General features: G+C 39.4%; 1 protein-coding gene across 2 annotated transcripts in view; it reads right to left on the minus strand.

Annotated features, from left to right (window-relative positions):
• Window positions 1–484: 484 nt before the first annotated feature.
• Window positions 485–25,370, minus strand: part of MOB1A (MOB kinase activator 1A) — a 76,651-nt gene continuing 51,765 nt past the window's right edge. For both annotated transcript variants that reach the window (XM_053717762.1, XM_053717761.1), the window contains exons 5-6: window positions 5,474–5,637; window positions 485–2,631 (exon numbers count right to left, since the gene is read on the minus strand). In XM_053717762.1, the coding sequence (XP_053573737.1) occupies window positions 2,554–2,631; window positions 5,474–5,637 (242 nt within the window). In that variant the 3' untranslated portion in view covers window positions 485–2,553. The remainder of the gene's footprint in view (window positions 2,632–5,473; window positions 5,638–25,370) is intronic.

The raw sequence follows: 25,370 nt of genomic DNA on the forward strand, positions 1-25,370 counted from the left end.
ACATTTTTTTACTCTGAAATGGCCATCAAGTATGCATTTAATTGCTTCTGTTAAAGTGGTACTTTACTTTGGAATGCTTATTAGATATGTGCAGTCGGATACTTTGTTAGTATCTGCATGTGGAAGGTGGTAACCGTTTGCGGCCTTCATGATTTCTCCTTGTGAAAGTGTAACACACTGAGATCTGGAATTACACAGATCTTAGTATTTCACACGAAGAAGTCTGGCTCTGAAAGAGAGTCCAAGGCTGTGCATTATCCGAATGCACAAATCCGCTTTTTAATATATTATCCAAACTGAAAAGGTACATTAAGTAAAGAACATAACAGGGGAAAGACTGAACCAACACCAATCAGCTTTGATTCTGTAGTTTCAGTATCTTCTTAACTGTCCTTCTGACATGTATTAGTTTAAAACTAAGATCATTATTTTTAAACCAATCCATATTGGAGATGGATTATACTAAACAAAAAAAACACAGATATACTACACAAGTCAAAAAGTATTTTATTACAATCTCATAAAAAAAATATATATGAACTAAACATTAAAGAAATTTGCTATTGAAATAAATTGTTCTCTGTAACTGCCAAATATATAGGTATACAAATTTAAGTTCTTGTTTTTCAACTGGCACAAACAACGTGATATAGTAATCGCATGCCTGGCAATTCGGTTTCTTTATTCCCTGCAGTAAAAGCACAGCAACCTAATAGAATGTGGAATTGTGACACCACTGCATTGTCCATATGTTCTCTTAACCGTGAGAATGTCTTTTTAGGAATACAGTGTTTATCCCTTTTAAAGTAATGGTACTCTGAAAGGGCAGCATATATTCAATGAAATGTCTGTTGCTGCAGAGCTCCCAATGCTCACATCACCAGTATGAAAATGCAATAGATAAAAAGTTACTCCATTATACAAATAACACATCTGAGTATGCACTTACTGGTCCCATGTAATTCACATCACTTTTGTATACAAGGCTGCAGATATAGTTCTGTAACATTAACTATGCTTTCCTAGACACTTCTATATATAAGCAGCTACATAGTGTGAAAGGCAAGTCCGAAAAGAATGCATTCCTGTTATAAAACAGGAAAAGTGCTAGAAATCTCTCTTACAAGATTCATCATAATGAATGTTATGATGGCAGAAATGAATAGTATTGCATTAAGTCCATACATGCTTCCTTATAAAAATAGTATGTGATTTTCCACATTTAACCACCAATATAGGTAGGTAGTAGCAGTGTTCACTGTGGTGGGTCTGCAAAATGTGGTTGTGATGCATAAAACAAGCCCTCATATAGTTTCACTATTCTAAAAATTGCTTCTTAGAACCTAAGAATTCCAAGTACATTTAAGGCTCATAGGCAAAAAAGTGCAGTCAGATAAAGGTTAGAAAATAAGCAAAAAAAAAAAAAAAATCAAGGAGGATTGTAGGCTACAATGAGATTTAAAAAAAAAAAGAAAAAAAAAGAAAGAAAAAAAGAAAAAAGTAAAAATGTTAAAATCTATACATTTAGAAGTAACACAAAACTTCAAAATGCAAGTATTTTGGCCAAAACATCTCATGGTAATTTGCCGCATACACTATGCTCCTATATGCTTATATATATTTAAAGGTGACTTCAAAATATGCATTTACCTTTTTTGTAAAATTCATTTGTATAAAGCCTCTAAAGTATACAGCATTAGATTATGGATTCAACAATTTGATGGAGGTTTATTTTAAAAGAACTCTCAAAATACAAACTTTAAAAATATTAATATCATAACACAATTTAAAATACAAAGCTCATAAAAAGTGGTTTAAACAGATGAAAAGAATGATGTGAAGATTTTATAGATCTGTCAGAGGGGTAAACATATCAGGCCTATCACTATCCCAGATGTTAAAATTAAACCCTATTTGGACAGTGAAGACATTAACACTATGTATTGGTATTTATTTTATAATGCCCATATTTTTTTTTTTAATGACCTTTGCAGTTCTTTAATTCATTTATGATTCAATGTGGATGAATAGAATAGGTTTTGAGTAGTTATGCAAGAAATATGAGCAGCTGTTTAAACCCCCCCCCCCCCCCCACACACCAATTTGTAAATTTTAGGGCAGTATTACAATGGTTTCATAAAATGGCTTCTTAATATTTTTTAAAAAAAATTGCCCCTCTAACCCTTTTCTTTAAGCAATGCATGTACACTACAAAAACAGCAGAGGAAAAAAATGCAATGAAAGCAAAATATATAGATAGATCAGCAGAATTCAGAAACAAAACTCAAAACTTTAATAAGACTGAGGTGCTCTGAAGCACTTAGTGGAGTTCTCCTTTAAAGCATGTCTATAAAAACAGTTCATACAAAAATAATGCAAGGCTATCAGTTTTGTCTAAAAAGGAAGACTTCTGGTGAAGCATCTCCCCTTCAGTGGCATCAGGAATTCCCTTCAGGTAGCTAATTTAATACGACAAAGATACGAGCTGCAGCATGTGCATGGGGAGACAGGATACCGGGTATCACAGATAAAGGCATTTCTGCAGCAAAGGACCTATCTGTCTTTGGATCCCAGCTTTTCAATCAGTTCCTGAAGCGGTGCCAGCTCTCTGCGATCAATCAGATTAAACTCCTAGGAGACAAAGAAACCCACAGTATTTCAAAAAGACAAACAAGAAAGTAAGAGTCTGGATACATTTTTTCCCTCTAAAATATTCCATAAGCATTTCAAAACTGCCTGCTCATACAAGCTCAGGTAAACACTTAGAATGTATTATGCAGCGGCGCGTCCAAAGGGTAAGAGGCATACAGGGGCTATTAAAAAGCTGCATTTAGGCAGTTTTTGGTACGTGCTTTGATTTCAAACACTGTAGTGCAGTTTAGCAGCTATATGTACTACAATGGTGTAATATCCCATATAAGTCTATGAAAAAGAAAGGAAAGAAAGTTGTCAACATGAAAGTGCAGCATATAAAACATGTTAACATTTATCTGAAAACAAAATAAAAGCTGTTTAAAGTTTAAACCAATATACCATTATCAGTTCACTGATTTATGAGAGCATAGCCACCAATGAGTTATCAGGCACTACCTACCAGCCACAGAGAATTAGCAGGTACACAACTGATACAGCTGTATGTGTAGTTTGCATTTAGAAAGCTTTCTCAATTTAAATGCTGCTATTTAATGGGTTTTTCCCCCCTTTGAGTAGTGCCCCATTAGACTAACATGACATACATTAAACGTTCATGGATCAGACACAGCATGCAATTCAATTTAACTTTTCAATTTACTTTATTATGAAATGTACTTTGTTCCTCTTGGTTTTCTTTGTTGAAGAGTATACTTTGGTACAATCAGTAGCAGCAATGCACTACTGGGGGGAAGCTAGTGATTGTACCTGCACATATATGCCTCGTCATTGGCTCACCGGATGTGTTCATCCAGCTGGTGTTGACCAATAGCTCAATAATAAAATGCTCTAACACATTCAATCGTTTTGCTTTTACACTTAACCTGTATAAAAATATTCTGCATTATAACAATTACAGGGCCAAATAGTTTGAGTTAGATTAATCAATATTAATAAATAGTGTAGCAAAAAGTGCTCTTGTATACAAAGTACTGCATATTAGCCAAGTTCACAGCTACTCTTACTTAACCCCTTAACGACCAAGGACGTACCAGGTATGTCCTACAAAAAATGGTCGTTAACAACTGAGGCTGTGCCTGGTACGTCCTCAAGGGTTTCAAGAAAAAAAAAAAAAAAAAAACGGGGTTTTCTTTTTAGAAAAATTCCAATAAATTGTATAGCAAACTGGGTACTGGCAGACAGCTGCCAGTACCTAAGATGGCAACAAATAGGTAGAGGGGGAGGGTTAGAGAGCTGTTTGGGGGGCTCAGCGAGGTTGAGTGGTGAAGGGGGATCCTACATGGCAGAAAATAATACATTTTATTTAAAAACAAAAAAACTACTCTTAATTTATACTGGCAGACTTTCTGCCAGTATAAATGATGGGGGTGATCTTTGGGGTGGGGGAGGGAAGAGAGCTGTTTGAAATGGGATGGATCAGGGGGTGGGAGGGTAATCTATACACTAAAGCTAAAATTAACCCTACAATCTTCCTAATTAACCCCTTCACTGATGGGCATAATACAAGTGTAGTGCGCAGCGGTATTTAGCGGCCTTCTAATTACCAAAAAGCAATGCCAAAGCCATACAGTATATGTCTGCTATTTCTGAACAAAGGGGATCCCAGAGAAGCATTTACAACCATTTGTGCCATAATTGCACAAGCTGTTTGTAAATAATTTCAGCGAGAAACCTAAAGTTTTTTTTTTTTTTTTTTCTTTACCGCATTTGGAGGTTAAATGGTGGCATGAAATATACCAAAATGGGCTAGATCAATACTTTGGTTTGTCTACTAAAATAAAATATATACATGTGAAGGGTTATTCAGGGATTCCTGACAGATATCAGTGTTACAATGTAACTATCGCTAATTTTGAAATAAAAAAAAAAAAAAAAGGTTTGGAAATAGCAAAGTGCTACTTGTACTCATTGCCCTATAACTTGCAAGAAATGCAAACAACATATAAACATTGGGTATTTCTAAACTCAGGACAAAATTTATAAACTATTTAGCATGGGTGTTTTTTGGTGGAAACTGTATATAATGTGTGTGGGTACAGTAAATGAGTAAGAGGAAAATTACAGCTAAACACAAACACTGCAGAAATGTAAAAACAGCCCTGGTCCTTCACGGTAAGAAAATTGAAAAATGGTCTGGTCACTAAGGGGCTAAATAATGCAGTTCTGTAACTCAAACACCCCCACCAAAAAAAAAAAAAAAAAAAAAGTACTGTATACAATTTTGCCCCACATACCCGTAAAGGGACAGTCTACACCAGAATTGTTATGGTTTTAAAAGATAAATACCTTTGATTACCCATACCCTAGTTTTGCATAACCAACAGGTAAATTAATACACTTTTTACCTCTGTGATTATTTTGTATCTAAGCCTCTACAGACTGCCCCCTTATTTCAGTGCTTTTGACACTTGTATTTTAGCCAATCAGTACAGACTCCTAGGTAACTACATGTGCGCGAGCACAGTGTTATCTATATGACACATGAACTAACACCCTCTAGTGGTGAAAAACTGTCAAAATGCATTCAGATAAGAGGCGGGCTTCAAGGTCTAAGAAATTAGCATATGAACCTCATAGGTTTAGTTTTCACCTAAGAATATCAAGAGAACAAAGCAAAATTGGTGAAAAAAGTAAATTGGAAAGTTGTTTAAAATTAAATGCCCTATCTGAATCATGAAAGTTTATTTTGGACTAGACTGTCCCTTTAATAAACTTGAAAAATAAAATACCCCACAATTGTGTGAATATTCCCTGAAATATGAAGCAGTAAATAAACGAGAACTAGCAAAATGCAAGTAACGTTAACCTGAGTCGTTTTTACCTGTACAAAGAAAATGAAATGTTTGAATGATGTGTTGAGATGAGCTTCTTCCTGTAGCTGCATCACAGAGTCGAAGTGCTGGTGGTAGATATGTGCATACACCCGAAAAAGACGCTTCAGGATGGTCTTTGCAACAGACATGAAGTTCTTAGGGAAAGGGACACCTGGAAAATGAAGATATTTTATATGCAGTAGAATGAGTGATGCATAAGAAGGAATTCTTCACAATATCCTGGCTGGAATATACGTCTAGATTCTCTTTTTTTTGGCTCAATAGGGAGCATAAGACAACATTTTTTTTTAAGGTGAAAGTAATGTATTTTATACCAATAAAATGAATCAACACTGCAATATACTTTGATTATATTAATTTGAATTAGTTTTGAGTTTTATGTAACTATAGGACTACCTTACCAACTTTCTTTAACACGTTTTTCTTTCATTCATCGGATAGTGAGAGTCCACAAGACATTGCATGTGGCAGTTACACTCCATGGCACTAGGAAGTGGCAAAAAACACCCTTACCAGAGATTAAATCCCTCACATTTTTGTGAACTGTCAAAATGAATTTAGATAAGAGGCGGCCTTAGAAATTAGCATATGAGCCTACCTAGGTTTAGTTTTCCACTAAGAACCCCAAGAGAACAAAGCAAAATTGATGATAAAAGTAATTTGGAAAGTTGTTCAAAATGGCATGCCCTATCTGAATCAAGAAATTTTATTTTTGACTAGCACAAAATTTTAGAAAAAGTATTACAAAGCCCCTGCCTGGCTGCTTTTTAATGTCACCCAATAAAATTATCTGTGGAGAACATTGCATTGGGATAAATTTAACCCTTAATAAGATGTGATTTTTCAGCCTTTACTGCTTTGGTGCAGTTATTTTTCCTTACAGGGATTACTTAGTTTAACATTGTGCCATTTCTGCATATTCTTTCCTTCAAGGGTTAACAATCTGTGCTTTTTTTACTGCTTCTGTGCTTCAGTCTTCGATACTTAAAGTGATGGTAAATTTCAGACTATAAGAATGTTGTAATGAAAAATTATCAGTTTACAAGTAAAATCACAATTATTTTTTACACACATTTTGGGCTATGTGCTAAAACTATTATCTAAAGGGATATTATATAGCCATGAAAGTGCAAGCATATGTTATTCCTCTAGAGCTGTAGGGACCCCATTAGTGCTTAGACTGTTACTTCTGAGATGCTAAACGGGGGAGAGCGAGAGAGCGCAAGGAGAAAGAAAGCAGAGCAAAAGTGAAAGTGAAGAAGGCAGAGTTTAGAGAGAATGGAGAGTAAAAGAGTGAAGAGATATGAGAAAGTATAAAGAGGAGATATTGCCTTATGGCTGTGACACACTGCAAGCGGAGCGGCGCGCAGCGTGTAGATGCGGCTGTGCGCGCTCAGTGTGTCCTGCTTTTTCATCTCTGAGCACTCTGCTGCGTCATGTCACGTAACTGAGCGCTTGAGATTAAATATCTGAACTTCGGAAGTGAGGCGAAGCAGCTGCTTCGCGCCGCATCGCTTGCAATGTGTCACAGACTTAAGAGAGAAGGAAGAGGGTAAAAAGAGAGATTGGAGAGAGGTGGGAGTTGAGAAAGATAGTTAAGAGTGAGAAAGGAGAGATTATTATATAAAAAAAAAAAAAAAAAAAAAAAAAATATCCAGGTCTGATATGACCTTCCATGTCTGTCAGCACTCTCTACATTCTCTGTTTAACAACTTCTTTTTTCTATCCAGCTGTTTTCCCCAGAACCTCTAGTTGATGTTTCTAACTGCTATGAATGTATTTTTAATTTATTAAGGCATGTAGGATTATTTAATTTGTTATGGTATAAAATAAAAATGACAAAATGTTTCACAATAGCTAAAAATATGGGGGTGAAGTAGTGGGTGTGGTGTGGATGGGATTAAAAGTGGCGAGTAACATTTTGTCCTGGCTAGTAGTTTGGACTTGACATTTTGAGCCCTGATCGGATTATAAATCTTTTATTATAAAATGTATTTATCCAATTGGTATTGTCTGTTCCTCCACCCCCTTTATTTCCTCTTTTGGCTAGGCTGTGATGTATAGAGCAGTCCCACCCACTCTCTACATAGGCTTTTAATTGACACACGCTTTGATTGGATTTAACTGGAGTTGTCAAAAAAATAAAGTTCATCTTAGTGGGACGGCATAACATTGCAATAGAAGCATTACTTTATGCACTAATTTAAACCTTTCACAGATTAAACAAACAAACAAAAAAAAAAAGTACACACACTTTATTTTAATGGCAGAGATTAAATATATGACATTTTATTAGTTAAGGTTTACCCAGAGATGGAGTTCCCCCAACCCTTCTTGGTAGCCCAACCCTTCTTGGTCTAAAAGCAAGCAGACCAAATAGACCATCCCAACCCCCAAGTCTGCATGATAGTGTCCCCCGCCCCCCTTTCCAGACCAGTTTCTGGTAGGGGGCAAATCTTTTTTAGAGTCATGGAAGAGATTTATTCAAGATCCTTAGGTGTAGGAAATAATTTCTCAGTGGTATTGAATAAGCTTTCGATCAAAACCTCCTCAAGGAAGATTTTACCCGATTAAAGTTTCTTGAGATCACTTAAAGCCCAAAGCCTTTCTGGCTTGTGTGAAAGATCTGGAAACAATGGGAGTAATTGCTCCAGCTTCAGAAATAAAAATATGGGACTTTGTACCTTTCAGCCTATCTTAGATCTCAAAACTTTGAACAAATTCCTGAAAGTTCCCACTCTCAAAATGGAGGATGCACACTATTCTTCCTTTAGTGTAAGAGGGTGAACTTCATGTCTATCATAGGCTTATTTACATATCACAATTCACAAGGATCATGTCAGGATCCTGAGATTTGGTTTCCTAAACAAGCATCAGTCTGTGTGGCACTTCCACGTGGTCTGGCAACCACATCCAGAGTATTTACCAGGGTTTTGAAAGCATAGTTGACTGTGGTTCGAGCTCAAGGACTCTATTTCCTTACTTGGACGATTTATTGTTACAGACACCCTCTTCACATGGCTGTGTCAATCACTCACACACGTGTTTCTACAACTGCTTTAGTCCTAGTGGGAAAACCAATCTTCCAAAAAACCTCTTTAACTCCTCAAACCCATGTGTCATTTCTTGGGTTTATAATTGATTCAGTGACTTTGCATATATCACTAAAAGACCAAAGCAAAAAAAAAACAAAAAACAAACACAATAGGCGTGCTCAACTTCAACTCAATCTTTTTCCTTCCGTTGTTCAATGCATAGAAGAGTAAGGAGTAGAAAAGGGAAAATCACCAATTCTGAGAAGCCCCTAATGCAATTATCTATGTATATATAAGGTTTCCTAATGATCTGTAAGTCAGATCATTTAGTTAAACACAATTGAATTTAACTGGTAACAATTAGAAATAGGGGGGTGCTAACTGTCTGGATTAATCAAGAATACTACAAAAAGAAAAAAAGTGACAGTATACTAGCACTCATGCAAGTACCAATAAAATATTTATGAATGGCATGGAGGGTCACCTTGAACCAGGATTAAAAAAACATAACTTTTATTCTAGGTTAATATATACAAATGAATGTATGGTGTGTGCTTTAAAACTTAGATTAAAAATATATATAGGGGACAAATATCCACAAGACACTTCAAAATTATATATAATCTATTGTCCTGCGCCCCACACAGTTTCAGTGCAAACTCACAATCGCTCAGATCTGCAAAGTAGTTATCTACAAAGGGGATTGACCCCACCAACAAAATTAACTATAGTACGGCAGTCAAGAGCAAAAGTAAGCACCGGTCTGTGTGAGTGCGAGTCAGACAAAGTATAGGCCCAAGAAACTGAATTAAGCACGGCTATAAAAATGGAAATTGAGGAAGCCGTGATAACGGCGAAATGCGCATCAGGCGTGTTTAGGGGACAATTTCCACTTCTATAGCCGTGCTTAATTCTGTTTTTTGGGCCTATACTTTGTCTTACTCGCACAGACCAGTGCTTACTTTTGCTCTTGACTGCAGTACTATAGTTAATTTGTTGGTGGGGTCAATCCCCTTTGTAGATAACTACTTTGCAGATCTGAGCGATTGTGAGTTTGCACTGAAACTGTGTGGGGCGCAGGACAATAGATTATATATAATTTTGAAGTGTCTTGTGGATATTTATCCCCTATATATATTTTTAATCTAAGTTTTAAAGCACACACCATACATTCATTTGTATATATTAACCTGATAGAATAGAAGTTATGTTTTATCTAATCCTGGTTCAAGGTGACCCTCCATGCCATTAATAAATATTTTATTGGTACTTGCAAGAGTGCTAGTATACTGTCACTTTTTGTTTTTGTATTATTCTCAATGCATAGAAGCAGTGGGCCTCATGGTTGCTGCCTCAGATGCAGTCCCATTTGACAAGTTTCATCTTTGGTTTTTCCAAGTGTAAATACTGCATCAGTGGAACAGTTACCACAAAGTTTTGTCTCAGAGGCTCGTGTTAGACCACAAGACAGGCACTAATGTGGTAGACTCCCCAAAATCTTGTTCAGGGAAGGCTCTTCTTCAGACACCACCCTTCTTAGGCCTTGCGTAATGAGGCTTCCATAGAACAGATTTGTTAGGGGATTACATAGTTTCCTTTTGCATACTTTTTCAAAATGTTATACCTCTCATATGTATGCCTCTTCAGAGTGCTTTTTCAGGAAAGTCATGAGGGCCGTAGTGCCTAATCAGCCACGTACCTGCCTTAACTGTTTGTCTCCCCCATTACAGTGGTCTTGTGGACTTCAATGCTTGGGTATAGGTCCCTACATGCAATGTCTAGTGAAGGAAAAAAAAACAAAAAAAAAAACGTATGCGTAACTGATAAATGCATTTCTTTCATGACTGTGGGAGTCCACAGGCTAAATCCTTTCTTTTGCACTTTGTGGCAGTACTTGCTTGTTTTGCACATCATATGCCCCGTTCTCATGGACTCTCCCCATCATAAATCAGGTAAGCATACATATTTATTTTTTTTGGGTGGGGGCACAGTATTTCAAATTATCATTCAGAGAATGGAAACAAGAGTTTAGTCCTTAGTGGTTTTAGTGAGAACTCTTGCATTTGAAACTTAATTTTCCTATTTATTTTTTTTAAATTGAATTTCTAATGAAAATATAAAGTATACAAAATTACAAGTAAACGTGTGAAGCTTACAATCAGTAAATAAAGTTACATTCACCAATTATTATATCTGGTTTGATATCTCATTCACATTGCTTAGTTCCACAGAAAAGGTGTATTTTTTAAAGGTAGCAGACTTTTCACCATTACCGTCTGGCAGGCTCCCACGGGCCTCTCAGAATTTCCCTACTTTTTCTAAAAAAAATATACAATAAATAAAAATGTACTTCAAAAAAGGACAGTTAGGAATTATATATATTTAAAACAAACAAACCCTACATTTCATTCACCGCAGATCATCACTTTGTTGCATGTCAAAAGTAACAAACTAAAATTTTAGAAGGCAGCCTTTTATTTATGCTGACAGTCCATCCTGATCTTTTCTCTTATTTTGTAATACCTGTCCATACAGTACCAATACACACTCCTTTCAAACCTTTATCTTTGAGAAAGCCGCACATGTGCCGAGAGTAGCAGTCCACACAAAGTGGTTTATAGCATAAGGTGCTAAAATGCTAAATATAAAAAAACAAAATTTATGCTTACCTGATAAATTTATTTCTCTTGTGGTGTATCCAGTCCACGGATTCATCCATTACTTGTGGGGTATTCTCCTTCCCAACAGGAAGCTGCAAGAGGATCACCCACAGCAGAGCTGTCTATATAGCTCCTCCCCTAACTGCCACCTCCCAGTCATTCGACCGAAGACAAGCAAGAGAAAGGAGAAACTATAGGGTGTAGTGGTGACTGTAGTTTAAAAAATAAAAACGCCTGCCTTAAAATGACAGGGCGGGCCGTGGACTGGATACACCACAAGAGAAATAAATTTATCAGGTAAGCATAAATTTTGTTTTCTCTTGTAAGGTATATCCAGTCCACGGATTCATCCATTACTTGTGGGATACCAATACCAAAGCTATAGGACACGGATGAAGGGAGGGACAAAGCAGGCGCTTAAACGGAAGGCACCACTGCCTTAAGACCTTTCTCCCAAAAATAGCCTCCGAAGAAGCAAAAGTATCAAATTTGTAGAATTTAGAAAAAGTATGAAGCGAAGACCAAGTCGCTGCCTTACAAATCTGTTCCACAGAAGCCTAATTTTTAAAAGCCCATGTGGAAGCTACCGCTCTAGTGGAATGAGCTGTAATTCTTTCAGGAGGCTGCTGGCCAGCAGTCTCATAAGCTAAGCGGATTATACTTCTTAACCAAAAAAGAAAGAAGAAGTTGCTGAAGCCTTTTGGCCTCTCCTCTGTCCAGAGTAGACAACAAACAATGCAGATGTTTGACGAAAATCTTTAGTAGCTTGTAAATAAAACTTTAAAGCACGAACCACGTCAAGATTGTGTAATAGACGTTCCTTCTTTGAAGAAGGATTAGGACACAGTGACGGAACAACAATCTCCTGATTGATATTCTTATTAGATACACCTTAGGAAGAAATCCAAGTTTGGTACGCAAAACTACCTTATCTGCATGGAAGATCAGATAAGGGGAATCACACTGCAAGGCAGATAACTCTGAAACTCTTCGAGCCGAAGAGATAGCTACCAAAAACAGAACTTTCCAAGATAAAAGCTTGATATCTATGGAATGCAGAGGTTCAAACGGAACCCCTTGAAGAACTTTAAGAACTAAATTTAAACTCCATGGCGGAGCAACAGGTTTAAACTAGGGATGCACCGATACCGATACTAGTATCGGTACCGATACCAAGTATTTGCATGAGTACTTGTACTCGTGCAAATGCACCGATACTTAAACCGATACCTCCACTTCCTACCCATATGCTATCTTGTGGTGTTTTTTCAAACTGCATGTTCCCATTTCATTTTAAACTGGAGAGGAGACTAAACTAAAAATTGTTTACTACTGTTCTGCCAATACAAATTGCTGTTATTTGTATTATTGTAGGAGAGATCACTGTGTACTGGGCAGTTAATAAACAGATTTCCAGCTCTGGCTAAAATGGCCCAAAAATATCTTTTTGCCCCATGCAGTAGTGTGGAAAGTGAAAGACTGTTCAACTTAGAGTCAAACCTCCATACAAATGTCAGATTGATGTTATATTCAGCCCTACAACCCAATTGTATCACCCCTTTAAATTTAATATTTTATTGTAATATTTTTTATTTATAAACATGTTCAGTGAACTTTTTTATTATTTCATAATGTCTTTTGAATTACAGTCCTTTATAATTATAAAGAAGGAATCTTAAATAATTAGTCTGTATTGTGTTTGGTAAACTGTCACAGGACATTAAAAAAAAAGTATCGGTAATTGGTATCGGCGAGTATTTGAAAACAAGTATCGGTACTTGTACTCGGTCATAAAAAAATGGTATCGGTGCAACCCTAGTTTAAACACAGGCTTGATTCTAACTAAAGCCTGAAAAAATGCCTGAACGTCTGGAACATCCGCCAGACGCTTGTGCAAAAGAATAGACAGAGCAGAAATCTGTCCCTTTAAGGAACTAGCTGACAATCCCTTCTCCAATCCTTTTTGGAGAAAAGACAATATCCTGGGAATCCTGACTTTACTCCATGAGTAACCCTTGGATTCACACCAATGAAGATATTTACACCATATCTTATGATAGATTTTCCTGGTGACAGGCTTTCGAGCCTGAATTAAGGTATCATCAATGACCGACTCTGAAAAACCACGCTTTGATAAAATCAAGCGTTCAATCTCCAAGCAGTCAGACGCAGAGAAATTAGATTTGGATGTTTGAAGGGCCCTTGAAGTAGAAGGTCCTGCCTCAGCGGCAGAGTCCAAGGTGGAAAGGATGACATGTCCACCAGATCTGCATACCAAGTCCTGCGTGGCCACGCAGGAGCTATCAAAATCACAGAAGCTCTCTCCTGCTTGATCTTGCCAATCAGCCGAGGGAGCAGAGGAAATGGTGGAAACACATAAGCCAGGCTGAAGGACCAGGGCGCTGCTAGAGCATCTATCAGCGCTGCCTGGGGATCCCTTGACCTGGACCCGTAACAAGGAAGTTTGGCGTTCTGACGAGACGCCATGAGATCCAGTTCTGGCTTGCCCCATAGTTGAATCGGCTGGGCAAATACCTCCGGATGGAGCTCCCACTCCCCCGGAAGAAAAGTCTGCTGACTTAGAAAATCCGCCTCAGAGTTCTCTACTCCTGGGATATGGATAGCTGCTGAGAGATGGCAAGAGTGAACCTCTTCCCATAGAATTATCTTTGAAAGCTCCAACATTGCCAGGGGGCTCCTTGTTCCCCCCTGATGGTTGATATAGGCTACAGTCGTGATGTTGTTCGACTGAAATCTGTTGAACCTGACCGCAGCTAGCTGAGGCCAAGCCTTAAGAGCATTGAATATCGCTCTTAGTTCCAGAATGTTTATCAGGAGGAGTGCCTCCTCCTGAGTCCACGAGCCCTGAGCCTTCAGGGAGTTCCAGACTGCACCCCAGCCCAGAAGGCAGGCATCTGTCGTTACTATAGTCCAATCTGGCCTGCGGAAGCTCATCCCCTTGGAAAGATGGACCCGAGATAGCCACCAGAGAAGAGAATCCCTGGTTTCTTGATCCAGATTTATTAGAGGGGACAAATCTGTGTAATCCCCATTCCACTGACTGAGCATGCAAAGTTGCAGCGGTCTGAGATGTAGGCGGGCAAACGGTACTATGTCCATTGCCGCTACCATTAAACCGATTACTTCCATACACTGAGCCACTGAAGGACGAGAAGTGGAATAAAGAACACGACAAGAGTCTAGAAGTTTTGACAATCTGGCCTTCGTTAGGTAAATCTTCATTTCTACCGAATCTATCAGAGTCCCTAGGAATGAAACTTTTGTTAGAGGAGATAGAGAACTCTTTCCTTCGTTCACCTTCCACCCTCTTTCCTTCGTTCACCTTCCACCCATGGGACCTCAGAAATGCCAGAACAATGTCCGTGTGGGACCTGGCAATTTGAGTCGAATTTGAGTCGACGCCTGTATCAGAATGTCGTCTAAGAAAGGGGCTACTGCTATACCCCGCGGCCTCAGGACCGCTAGAAGGGACCCTAGAACCTTTGTAAAGATTCTTGGTGCCGTGGCCAGACCGAACGGAAGAGCCACAAACTGGTAGTGCCTGTCTAGAAAGGCAAACCTGAGAAAACGATGATGATCTTTGTGTATTGGGATGTGAAGATAAGCATCCTTTAAGTCTACGGTAGTCATATATTGACCCTCCTGGATCATAGAAAGGATGGTTCGAATAGTCTCCATCTTGAAGGATGGGACTCTAAGAAATTTGTTTAAGATCTTGATATCTAAGATTGGTCTTAATGTTCCCTCTTTTTTGGGAACTACAAACAGATTTGAATAGAAGCCCTGTCCCTGTTCCTCCTGCGGAACTGGGTGGATCACTCCCATAACTAGGAGGTCTTGAACACAATGTAAGAATGCCTCTCTCTTTATCTGGTTTGCAGATAAGTGAGAGATGAAATCTCCCTCTTGGGGGAGAGGTTTTGAATTCCAGAAGATAACCCTTGGACACAATTTCCAATGCCCAGGGATCCTGGACATCTCTTGCCCAAGCCTGGGCGAAGAGAGAGAGTCTGCCCCCTACTAGATCTGTTTCCGGATCAGGGGCTGCTCCTTCATGCTGTCTTAGAGACAGCAGCAGGCTTTTTGGCCTGTTTCCCCTTGTTCCAAGCCTGGTTAGGTCTCCAGACCGGCTTAGACTGGGCAAAAGTTCCCTCTTGTTTTGTGTTAGAGGAAGTTGAAGCTGCGCCAATCTTGAAGTTTCGAAAGGGCCGAAAACTAGACTGTTTGGTCCTTAATTTGTTGGACCTATCTTGAGGAAGGGCGTGACCTTTTCCTCCAGTGATGTCAGAAATGATATCCTTCAGTCCAGGCCCAAATAGGGTCTGTCCTTTGAAGGGAATATTGAGAAGTTTAGACTTTGAAGTCACGTCAGCTGACCAGGATTTAAGCCATAGCGCCCTACGCGCCTGAATAGCAAAACCTGAATTTTTAGCCGTTAGTTTGGTTAAATGAACAACGGCGTCAGAAACAAATTAATTGGCTAGCTTAAGAGCCTTAAGCTTGTCAATAATATCTTCCAACGGGGTTTCAACCTGTAGAGCCTCCTCTAGAGACTCAAACCAGAAAGCCGCAGAAGCATCTATAGGAAACATCTTTTTAAAAACAGGAGGGGGAGAGAACGGTACACCTGGTCTATCCCATTCCATAGTAATAATTTCAGAAAACCTTTTAGGGATTGGAAAAACATCAGTGTAAGTAGGTACTGCATAGTATTTATCCAATCTACATAATTTCTCTGGGACTACAATAGTGTCACAATCATCCAGAGTTGCTAAGACCTCCCTGAGCAATACGCGGAGGTGCTCAAGCTTAAATTTAAATGTAGACATATCAGAATCAGGTTTAAGTATCTTCCCTGAATCAGAAAAATCACCCACAGATTGAAGCTCCCCTGCTTCAGCTTCAGTACATTGTGAGGGTGTATCAGACATAGCCACTAAAGCGTCAGAGAGCTCTGTATTTATTCTAGTCCCAGAGCTGTCTCGCTTTCCTTGCAATCCTGGCAGTTTAGATAATACCTCTGTAAGGGTATGATTCATAACTGCCGCCATGTCTTGCAAGGTATACGCAATGGGCGCGCTAGATGTACTTGGCGTCCCCTGAGCGGGATTTTTAGGTTCTGACATGTGGGGAGAGAGTTAGCCGGCATAACTTCCTCCTTGTCAATTTCTTCTGGTGATAAATTTTTTAAAGCCAGAATATGGTCTTTATAATCTATAGTAAAAACAGTGCATTTGGTACACATTCTAAGAGGGGGTTCCACAATGGCTTCTAAACATAATGAACAATGAGTTTCCTCTAAGTCAGACATGTTTAAACAGACTAGTAATGAGACCAGCAAGCTTGGAAAACACTTTAATAACTGAACAAGCAAAAAATAAAAAACGGTACTGTGCCTTTAAGAGAAAAAAAACAATCACAGAAACTGCAAAACAGTGAAAAAAAAAGCAGTAAATTTTACAAAATTTTTACAGTGTGTATAATAGACTGAAATAGCATTGCACCCACTTGCAAATGGATGATTAACCCCTTAGTTTCAAAACCGGATAAAAAAAAACAATATAAACGTTTTTAAAAACAGTCACAACCAACTGCCACAGCTCTGCTGTGGCCCTACCTGCCCATACAACGACTTTGGAAGGCACAAAAACCCTTTAGAGAGGTCCTATATTTTCAGGGGACTCCTTCAGGGAAGCTGGATGTCTCAAGCTGCAAATACTGTGAAAATAGGCCCCTCCCAACCTGTACTCACAGTGAGAGGGCCTTAAAAAACTATCCCTAGGCAAAATCTAGTCAGCCATGTGGAAAAACTGGGCCCCAGAATAAATTTTTATCACCAATATGTAATAAACGTTTATATACCTCAAGCAAACGTTATATCTATTCAGTAATGGGAGTAAATAACAAAAATATTACCCTTTACAGCAAGCATGATACCAGTCGTTATTAAATCACTAATCAGGCTTACCTTAAATAAATCCGGTATTGTCAGCATTTTCTAGCTTCTCTCTCTAGAAAAATTTAAAACTGCACATACCTCAGAGCAGGAGACCCTGCACGCTATTCCCCCAGCTGAAGTAACCCATCTCTTCAGTTATGTGTGAGAACAGCAGTGGATCTTAGTTACAAGCTGCTAAGATCATCAAAAACCACAGGCAGACTCTTCTTCAACTTTCTGCCTGAGGCTAAAATAGTGCAACTCCGGTACCATTTGAAAATAATAAACTTTTGATTGAAGATAAACTACATTAATGCACCACATCTCTCTAGCTACTTCCCTTGTCGAGAGCTGCAAAAGAATGACTGGGAGGTGGCAGTTAGGGGAGGAGCTATATAGACAGCTCTGCTGTGGGTGATCCTCTTGCAGCTTCCTGTTGGGAAGGAGAACATCCCACAAGTAATTGATGAATCCGTGGACTGGATACACCTTACAAGAGAAATATATATACCAATGACTAAGGATAAATGCATTGGAAGGGGGAATAAAATGTTTACTGACCCTTTAACCACTTGGCTAAAAAAAACACACTGTAGCTTTTTAAAATCTGTTGGTGATCAAATAGTTTGTGAAGTATTTTCATTGGGAAAAAAGGTTTTCTAGAAAAGGTGCTCCCCAGCCCTACAAATGGAGAGGACTGAAAAACCAAAACCAAAACAAAAATACCCTCATAAAAACAAGAAGACAACCCTAAAAAACAAAATGTATACTTCCCTGATAAATTTATTTCCGGATATGGAGAGTCCATGACGTCATCAATTACTAGTGGGAATATCACTCCTGGCCAGCAGGAGGCGGCAAAGAGCAACACAGCAAAGCTGTTAAGTGTCACTCCACTACCAATAATACCCAGTCATTCGACCGAAGGGAAATGGAAAAAGGAATAACACAAAAAGGTGTAGATGTGCCTGAGGTTTAGTAAAAAAAAATAACTCCAGAAATAAATAAATCAGGTAAGCATAAATTTTGTTTTCTTTCCTAAGATATGGAAAGTCCACGTTGTCATCAATTACTAGCGGGAACCATTACCCAAACTAGTGGACACAGATGACTAGGGGAGGGCAAACAAGACAGGCAGACCTAAACAGAAGGCACCACCGTTTGAAGAACCTTTCCCCCAAAAGAAGCCTGAGCCAATGCAAAAAGTATTAAATTTGGAAAATTTGGAAAAAGTATGCAAAGAGGACCAAGTTGCAGCCTTGCAAATCTGTTCTACAGATGCTTCATTTTTGAAAGCCCAAGAAGAGTAGACAGCCCTCGTGGAATGAGCTGTAATTCTCTCAAGAGGCAGCTGACCAGCAATCTCATAAGCAAAAAACTAATTATACTTCTCAACCAGAGGGAAAGAAGAAGCAGTAGCCTTCTGACCTTTACGCTTTCCAGAGAAACAAACAGGGCAGAGGACTGGCAAAAATCCTTAGTCTCCTGTAGGTAGAATTTTAGAGCATGCACAACGTCCAAGGTGTGCAAAAGACATTCGATAAGAGAAGGAGGATTAGGACATAGAGAAGGAACAACAATTTCCTGATTAATATGTCTATCCAAAACCACTTAAGGAAGGAAGAAAACTCAACTTAGTACGAAGAACCGCCTTATTAGCATGAAAGATAAGGTAAGGTGAATCACACTGCAAGGCAGAGAGTTCCGAGACTCTCCGAGCAGAAGAGATAGCAATAAGAAACAAAACCTTCCAAGATAACAACTTAATATCTATGGAATGCAAAAGCTCAAACAGAGCCTGCTGCAAAACTTTAAGAACAAGGTTAAGGTTCCAAGCAGGAGCAACAGACTTACACAGGCCTGATTTTGATCAGGGCTTGACAAAAAGGATTGCACATCTGGCAAATCCGACCCTTCAGAGTACTGACTGAAACCATTCTCCAGAACTTCCTGGAGAAAGGACAAAATCCTAGGAATCCTGACCCTACTCCAAGGAGTAGCCCTTGGATTCACACCAATAAAAGATATTTATGCCATATCTTATGGTAAATCTTTCTAGTAACAGGCTTGCAAGCCTGAATCAGGGTCTCAATGGCCGACTCAAAAAAACCACGCTTAGACAGAACTAAGCGTTCAATCTCCAAGCAGTCAGCTTCAGAGAAACGAGATTTGGATGAAGGAATGGACCCTGAGTTAGAAGGTTATTCCTCAAAGGCAACCTCCAAGGTGGAAGAGATTCCATCTTCACTAGGTCTGCATACCAGATACTGCAAGGCCAAGCAAGAGCTATTAGAATTACTGATACTCTCTCCTGTTTGACACGAACAATGACTCGTGGAAGGAAAGCAAAACGGGGGAAACCGGTATGCTAGACTGAAATCCCAAGGAACCGTCAGAGCATCTATTAGAGCGGCCTGTAGATCTCTTGACCCATACCTTGGAAGCTTGGCATTCTGCCGAGATGCCATCAGATCCAACTCCGGCACCCCCTATCTAAGGATTAACCTGGAGAACACCTGCGGATGAAGAGCCCACTCCCCGGGGAGAAATGTCTGTCTGCTCAGGAAATCCGCTTCGCAGTTGTCCACTCCTGGAATGCGGATGGAAGATAGAGAGCTCCCACCCACTGAACAATCCGAGCCACCTCCTTCATGGCTAAGGAACTCAGAGCTCCTCCTTGATGGTTAATGTAAGCCACTGAGGTGATATTGTTCGACTGGAACCTGATAAACTGGGCTAAGTACAACTGAGGCCAAGCCATCAGAGCATTATAAATCGCTCTCAACTTCAAGATATTTATGGGGAGAGCAGACTCCTCCCTGCGCCTTTAACGAGTCCCAGGCTGGGGTCCGTGGTCACGATCACTCAGGAAGGTCTCTGTAAGCATGTGCCCTGAGACAGATGCTCCTGAGAAAGCCACCACGGGAGAGATTCTCTTGTCGACTGATCTAGATCTATCCTCTGAGACAGATTCAAATGGTCCTCGTTCCATTGTCTGAGCATGCATAATTGCAGAGCTCTCAAATGGAATTGAGCAAAGGGAATGATATCCATGGAAGCGACCATCAAACCAATTACCTCCATACATTGAGCCACTGATGGCCAAACAGTAGACTGAAGAGAGAGGCAAGAGGAGAGAATTTAGGAATTTCTGACCTCCGTCAGAAAAATTTTCATGGATAGGGAATCTATTATGGTCCTTAAGAAAACCACCCTTGTAGCTGGAACAAGGGAACTCTTTTTTCAGATTCACTTTCCAACCGTGGGAACGTAGTAAAGACCTCCGTATGAGAGTTTGCTTGTTGAAAAGATGGCGCCTGAACCAATATGTCGTCAAGGTAGGGTGCCACAGCAATTCCGAGACCCGATCACTGCCAAGAGAGCCCCAGAACCTTTGAGAAAATTCTGGGAGCTGTGGCAAGGTCAAACGGAAGAGCAACAAACTGAAAGGGTTTGTCTAGAAAGGTGAATCTCAGGAACTTGTGATGATCCCTGTGGATGGGAACATGAAGACACGAATCCTTTAGGTCTATGGTCGTCATGAACTGACCTTCTTGGACCAAAGGAAGAATGGAACAAATGGTTTCCATTTTGAAGGATGGAACCCTGAAAAAAACTTTCACACTTTAGGTCTAGAATATGACAAAAAAAAAAGTTCCCTCTTTTTTGGAAACCACAAACAGATTTAAATAGAATCCTAGACCCTGTTCCCTTACTGGAACTATCACTCCCAGGGAAGAAAATTCCCGAACACAATTCAAGAATGCCTCTCTTTATCTAGTCTGCAGATAATCTTGAGAGGTAGAACCTGCCCCTTGAAGGAAAAAAAAAGTCTTGAATTGTATTTTGTAACCCCGAGATACTATGTCCACAACCCAGGGATCTGGGACATCTCATATCCATGCTTGATTAAAAAAAAAAAATAAGTCTGCCCCCCACTTGATCTGTTCCCAGATCGGAGGCAAACCCCTTATGCCGATTTAGACTCAGCTGCTGGTTTCTTTGATTGCTTCCCTTTGTTCCAAGACTGATTGGATTTTCAAGTAGACGTGGACTGTTCCTGCTTTGAAGAGGGAGAAGACTTTGCTTTGAAGTTATTAAAGGAAAGAAAATTACTCTGACGCCCTTTAGGTCTATTCTTCTTGTCTTGTGGTAGAAAAGACCCTTTTCCTACCGCAATATCAGAAATTATTTCTGCGAGGCCAGGTCCAAACAAGGTCTTACCCTAGTAAAGGAAGCACCAGAAGCTTGGACTTAGGAGGTAACATCAGCTGACCAAGATTTTAGCCACAACGCTCTGCGGGCTAGCACAGCAAAGCCAAATATCTAGGTTCCCAGTTTAATAACTTGCATGATAGCATCAGAAATAAAGGAATTGGCTAGCCTGAGAGCCTTAATCCTGTCTTGGATCTCCTTGAAAGGAGTCTCAACCTTAAGAGAATCAGACAAGTCGTCGTACCAATAAGATGCCGCACTTGACACCATGGCAATACAAAATGCAGGTTGCCATTGAAGACCTTGATGAACATACATCTTCAAATAAGCCTCCAGCTTTTTGTCCATTGGATCCTTAGAAGAGCAGCTATCCTCTATAGGGATAGTAGTCTACTTTAGGCCCTGTGCACCATGAATCTTTAATGTAGTCAGCGACAGGAAACATCTTTTAAAAAAATAGGAGATGGGGAAAAAGGTATCCCTGGCTTCCCCCATTCCTGAGTAATATTCTCCGTAGCATGGTCTGGAACCGGAAACACTTCTGCAGAGGAAGGAACATCAAAGTATTTATTAAGTTTACTTGATTTCTAAGGGTTGACAATGACAGAAGTATCGGAGTCGTCCAAAGTAGCCAATCCTTCTTTAACAATACACAAAAGGTGTTCAAGCTTAAATCTAAAGGATACTACTTCAGCATCAGATGAAGGAATTACTGTCTGAATCTGAGATTTCATCCTCAGAGGCCAACGACGTATCCTTCTCATCAGACTTATGAGAAAGTACAACCTGAGTAGCAGAGGTTGGAACACAAACCTTACTATCTAAATCTTTAGTTTTCCTTGAATCAAAGGCATGGCAGATAAAGACACAGATACCGCAGAAGATACCTGCAGCAATTTCTGCAGGCCAATTAATGCCTCCTCCTGGAGATTGAGAGGAACTGTATGGAACGCCACCAAGGCTTGGGATGTTGGAGGAGAAGGCTGTGGCATTGCCTGAACAGCATCATCCCGAGAGACGTGTCTCAGAAACAAAGTCTATCTTTGTGTTTTAAGGTCCTATCTAGACAAGAGGTACAACATTGCATGGACAACACAATTTGGTTCTCTAAACATAGGAAACACAAGCTCAAAAAGGAACAGAATCCTCTTCCATGACTAAAGAAAAGATATTGGAAAAATTAAATACACTTTAATATACTGTCCATTTATAAAAGAGTGGAATAGGTTAGACAACCCGTGCCCTCACTGCTTAAAGGGGCAGTCAAGTCCAAAAAAAAAAAAAAAAACATGTTTCAAATAGGGCATGTAATTTTAAACAAGTTTTCACCAATTTTGATTTTTTTCTCTAGGTATTCTTAGTTGAAAGCTAAACCTAGGAAGGCTCATATGATAATTTCTAAGCCCTTGAAGTCTGCCTCTTATCACATGCTTTTTTTATTTGCTTTTCACAACAGGGGAGAGCTAGTCCATGTAAACCATTTAGATAACATTGTGATCTTGCCCGTGGATTGTGGCAGACACTGCACTAATTGGCTAATATTAAAGTCAATAGATAATTAAAATGTCATGTGATCAAGGGGCTGTCAGAAGATGCTTAGATACAAGTTAATCACAGAGGTAAAAAGTGTATTAATATAACTGTGTTGGTTATGCAACACTGGGGAATGGGTAATAAAGGGATTATCTATCTTTTAAAACAACAAATCTGGTGTTGACTGTCCCTTTAAAGTAAAATGGCCCCAGTAAGCAATTCACAAGGAAAAAAGAAAACGGCTTTTATAGTACCAATGTTTTACTTTCACTTTGCTCAACAATCTATTTTATGGCCTCTACACCTCAGCTTAAACTGAGGTGCCTACCTGCCCCCTTCGATAATCCCAGCAGTAATGAGAAAAACATCTGGATCCTAGCAGGTATCACTCTAGCATCCAGCCACCTTCACCGCTCAAAAACTGAAAGCGGCATTGGAAGGTCATGTGACCGGTAATGATCGAAGCTGCACAATAGAAGAAAAATGCGTGCTTCATAGTCGACAGAGGCAGGCCAATGAGGGAACGGTGATTGACTCAGCGTATTGCATTTAAAAATTACTCTATAGGATATTATATCCCCATTAAAAATAAAATTTCTGAACCACCATAGAGGGTTAACTCCTCCTGACATGGAGTAAGTTAACCCCTAAAGTCGCCATATCCACATACAAATTAAGTGCCTGCCCACTGCCAATAAAAGATTCACCATTAAGGTGCAGGTCTTCCAGCTCCAGAAGACAAAAGCACTTACCTGCACATATAGCCGTCCGTCAGGAGGACAGCTCACAAGGGGTGAAAGGACACAGAGGCCTGTGGAGAAAAGAGAGAACAGAGTAAACCTACTCATGCTTTCTATACCATGGGCAGCAAATATGTTAGGAGCCTGTGAGGTGGGCCTTGCTGCGTTTTCCTAACTGCTTTAAAGCCACCACTACTCTACGGCAGAGATTGACGTGGACTACAGCTAAACCCAAAAAACTTGTTTGTAGCGAAAAGAAATCAAATTTTCTTCAGAGAGCAAAACTTCACCTCCCCTATTGACAGAGGCAAAGAGAATGACTGGGTATTATGGGTAGGGGAGTGACACTTAGCTTTGCTGTGGTGCTCTTTGCCGCCTCCTGCTGGCCAGGAGTGATAATCCCACTAGTAATTGACGATGTTGTGGACTCTCCATGTGTTAGGAAAGAAATAGTGTTTTCATGAATACATTGACAACAATCCCCTGTCAAAGGATTATAGAAGGCTCCATGTGGCCACTTATATGGAAAGGCTAAGCATTCCTAATATATACAGGTCCACTGTCAACTTAGTAATTAAGTAAGCTGTCAAAATTCTCTTTTGGAGGTGGTCTAATTTGACTGTACTATAAAATAACATACTGGGTTTAGGTTTGCCTTCTCTGAACATTTCACTGAAAGAAAATTGCAGTACAGTAGGTATTTGGAGAAAAATTACGTGGAAATTCTCATTAAAACTGTATTACATGAAACTATACTACCAGACTGGAGCGCATCGCAAAATATAAACCATGGTGACTAAAAAAACCTCACAACTTCCTAGTATAACATCAAATCATTTTTAAGATGACACATTTGCATTTTTACCAATTAGTCATTTTGTAATATCATACATAACATTTTTATATTCAGTTAAGTGATTACCCTTTCTAAATGTGTGTCATGTGTATGAGAAAAATTACACACATTTAAGCTAATCTTACCTCATCTATTATCACTCACAAAGAATGAACAACTCCGTAAACACAAGGTGGGGAAACAAAACACACAGATCACGCAAATCAAGCTGAGAGGATGTATTTGGAACCCAAAACATATTGCAGAACCCCTGCTATGTCCATCACCTGCTTAGGCATAGACATTCAATCTCTACAGAAACAGATGAGGCCAAGTCTAGAGGTCCTCAGAAGAGATATCTGCTTTAGATGTGTATTTTTAGATTATATGATATATAACACTGTGCAGCAACTGTCTATCCTGTCAGGAAGACACTATTAAAGACACAAAGTATCAGGCAGGAAAAGGTGAGGCTTTGGGTTTCTCTCTGTCCCCCTTAAAGAAAATAACTCCTGAGTGCTAGTGAGGTATGCAATGCAAGATATATATAGAGATATAGATATATAGGCCAGATGGTTATTCCATCATAAAGGAACCCATGTGCTTAGTGTTTTGAGGTAGCATGCAACACACACAGAAGGTTATTTAAAACATTATATACTAGTTGTTTAGGCAGATTTAGAGATAACTGCAACAGAAATGTTTTAAGATAAACCATGCAACAGCCCAATGCCAAACATGACTGTACTGTTGGTGAGCAATATACATCAACTGTTAAAACTACATCCCCTCTACAAACCCCACAGGAGCTACCAACTATTCACAATATGTGTAAGCAACAAGGAGAATTTTGAACTGGTTGAATGACTGTTTATTCACATACGTACTGTATTCACATTAGTCTTAC

The sequence above is a fragment of the Bombina bombina genome, chromosome 6, assembly GCF_027579735.1.
Source record: "Bombina bombina isolate aBomBom1 chromosome 6, aBomBom1.pri, whole genome shotgun sequence".
Taxonomy (NCBI): Eukaryota; Metazoa; Chordata; class Amphibia; order Anura; family Bombinatoridae; genus Bombina; species Bombina bombina.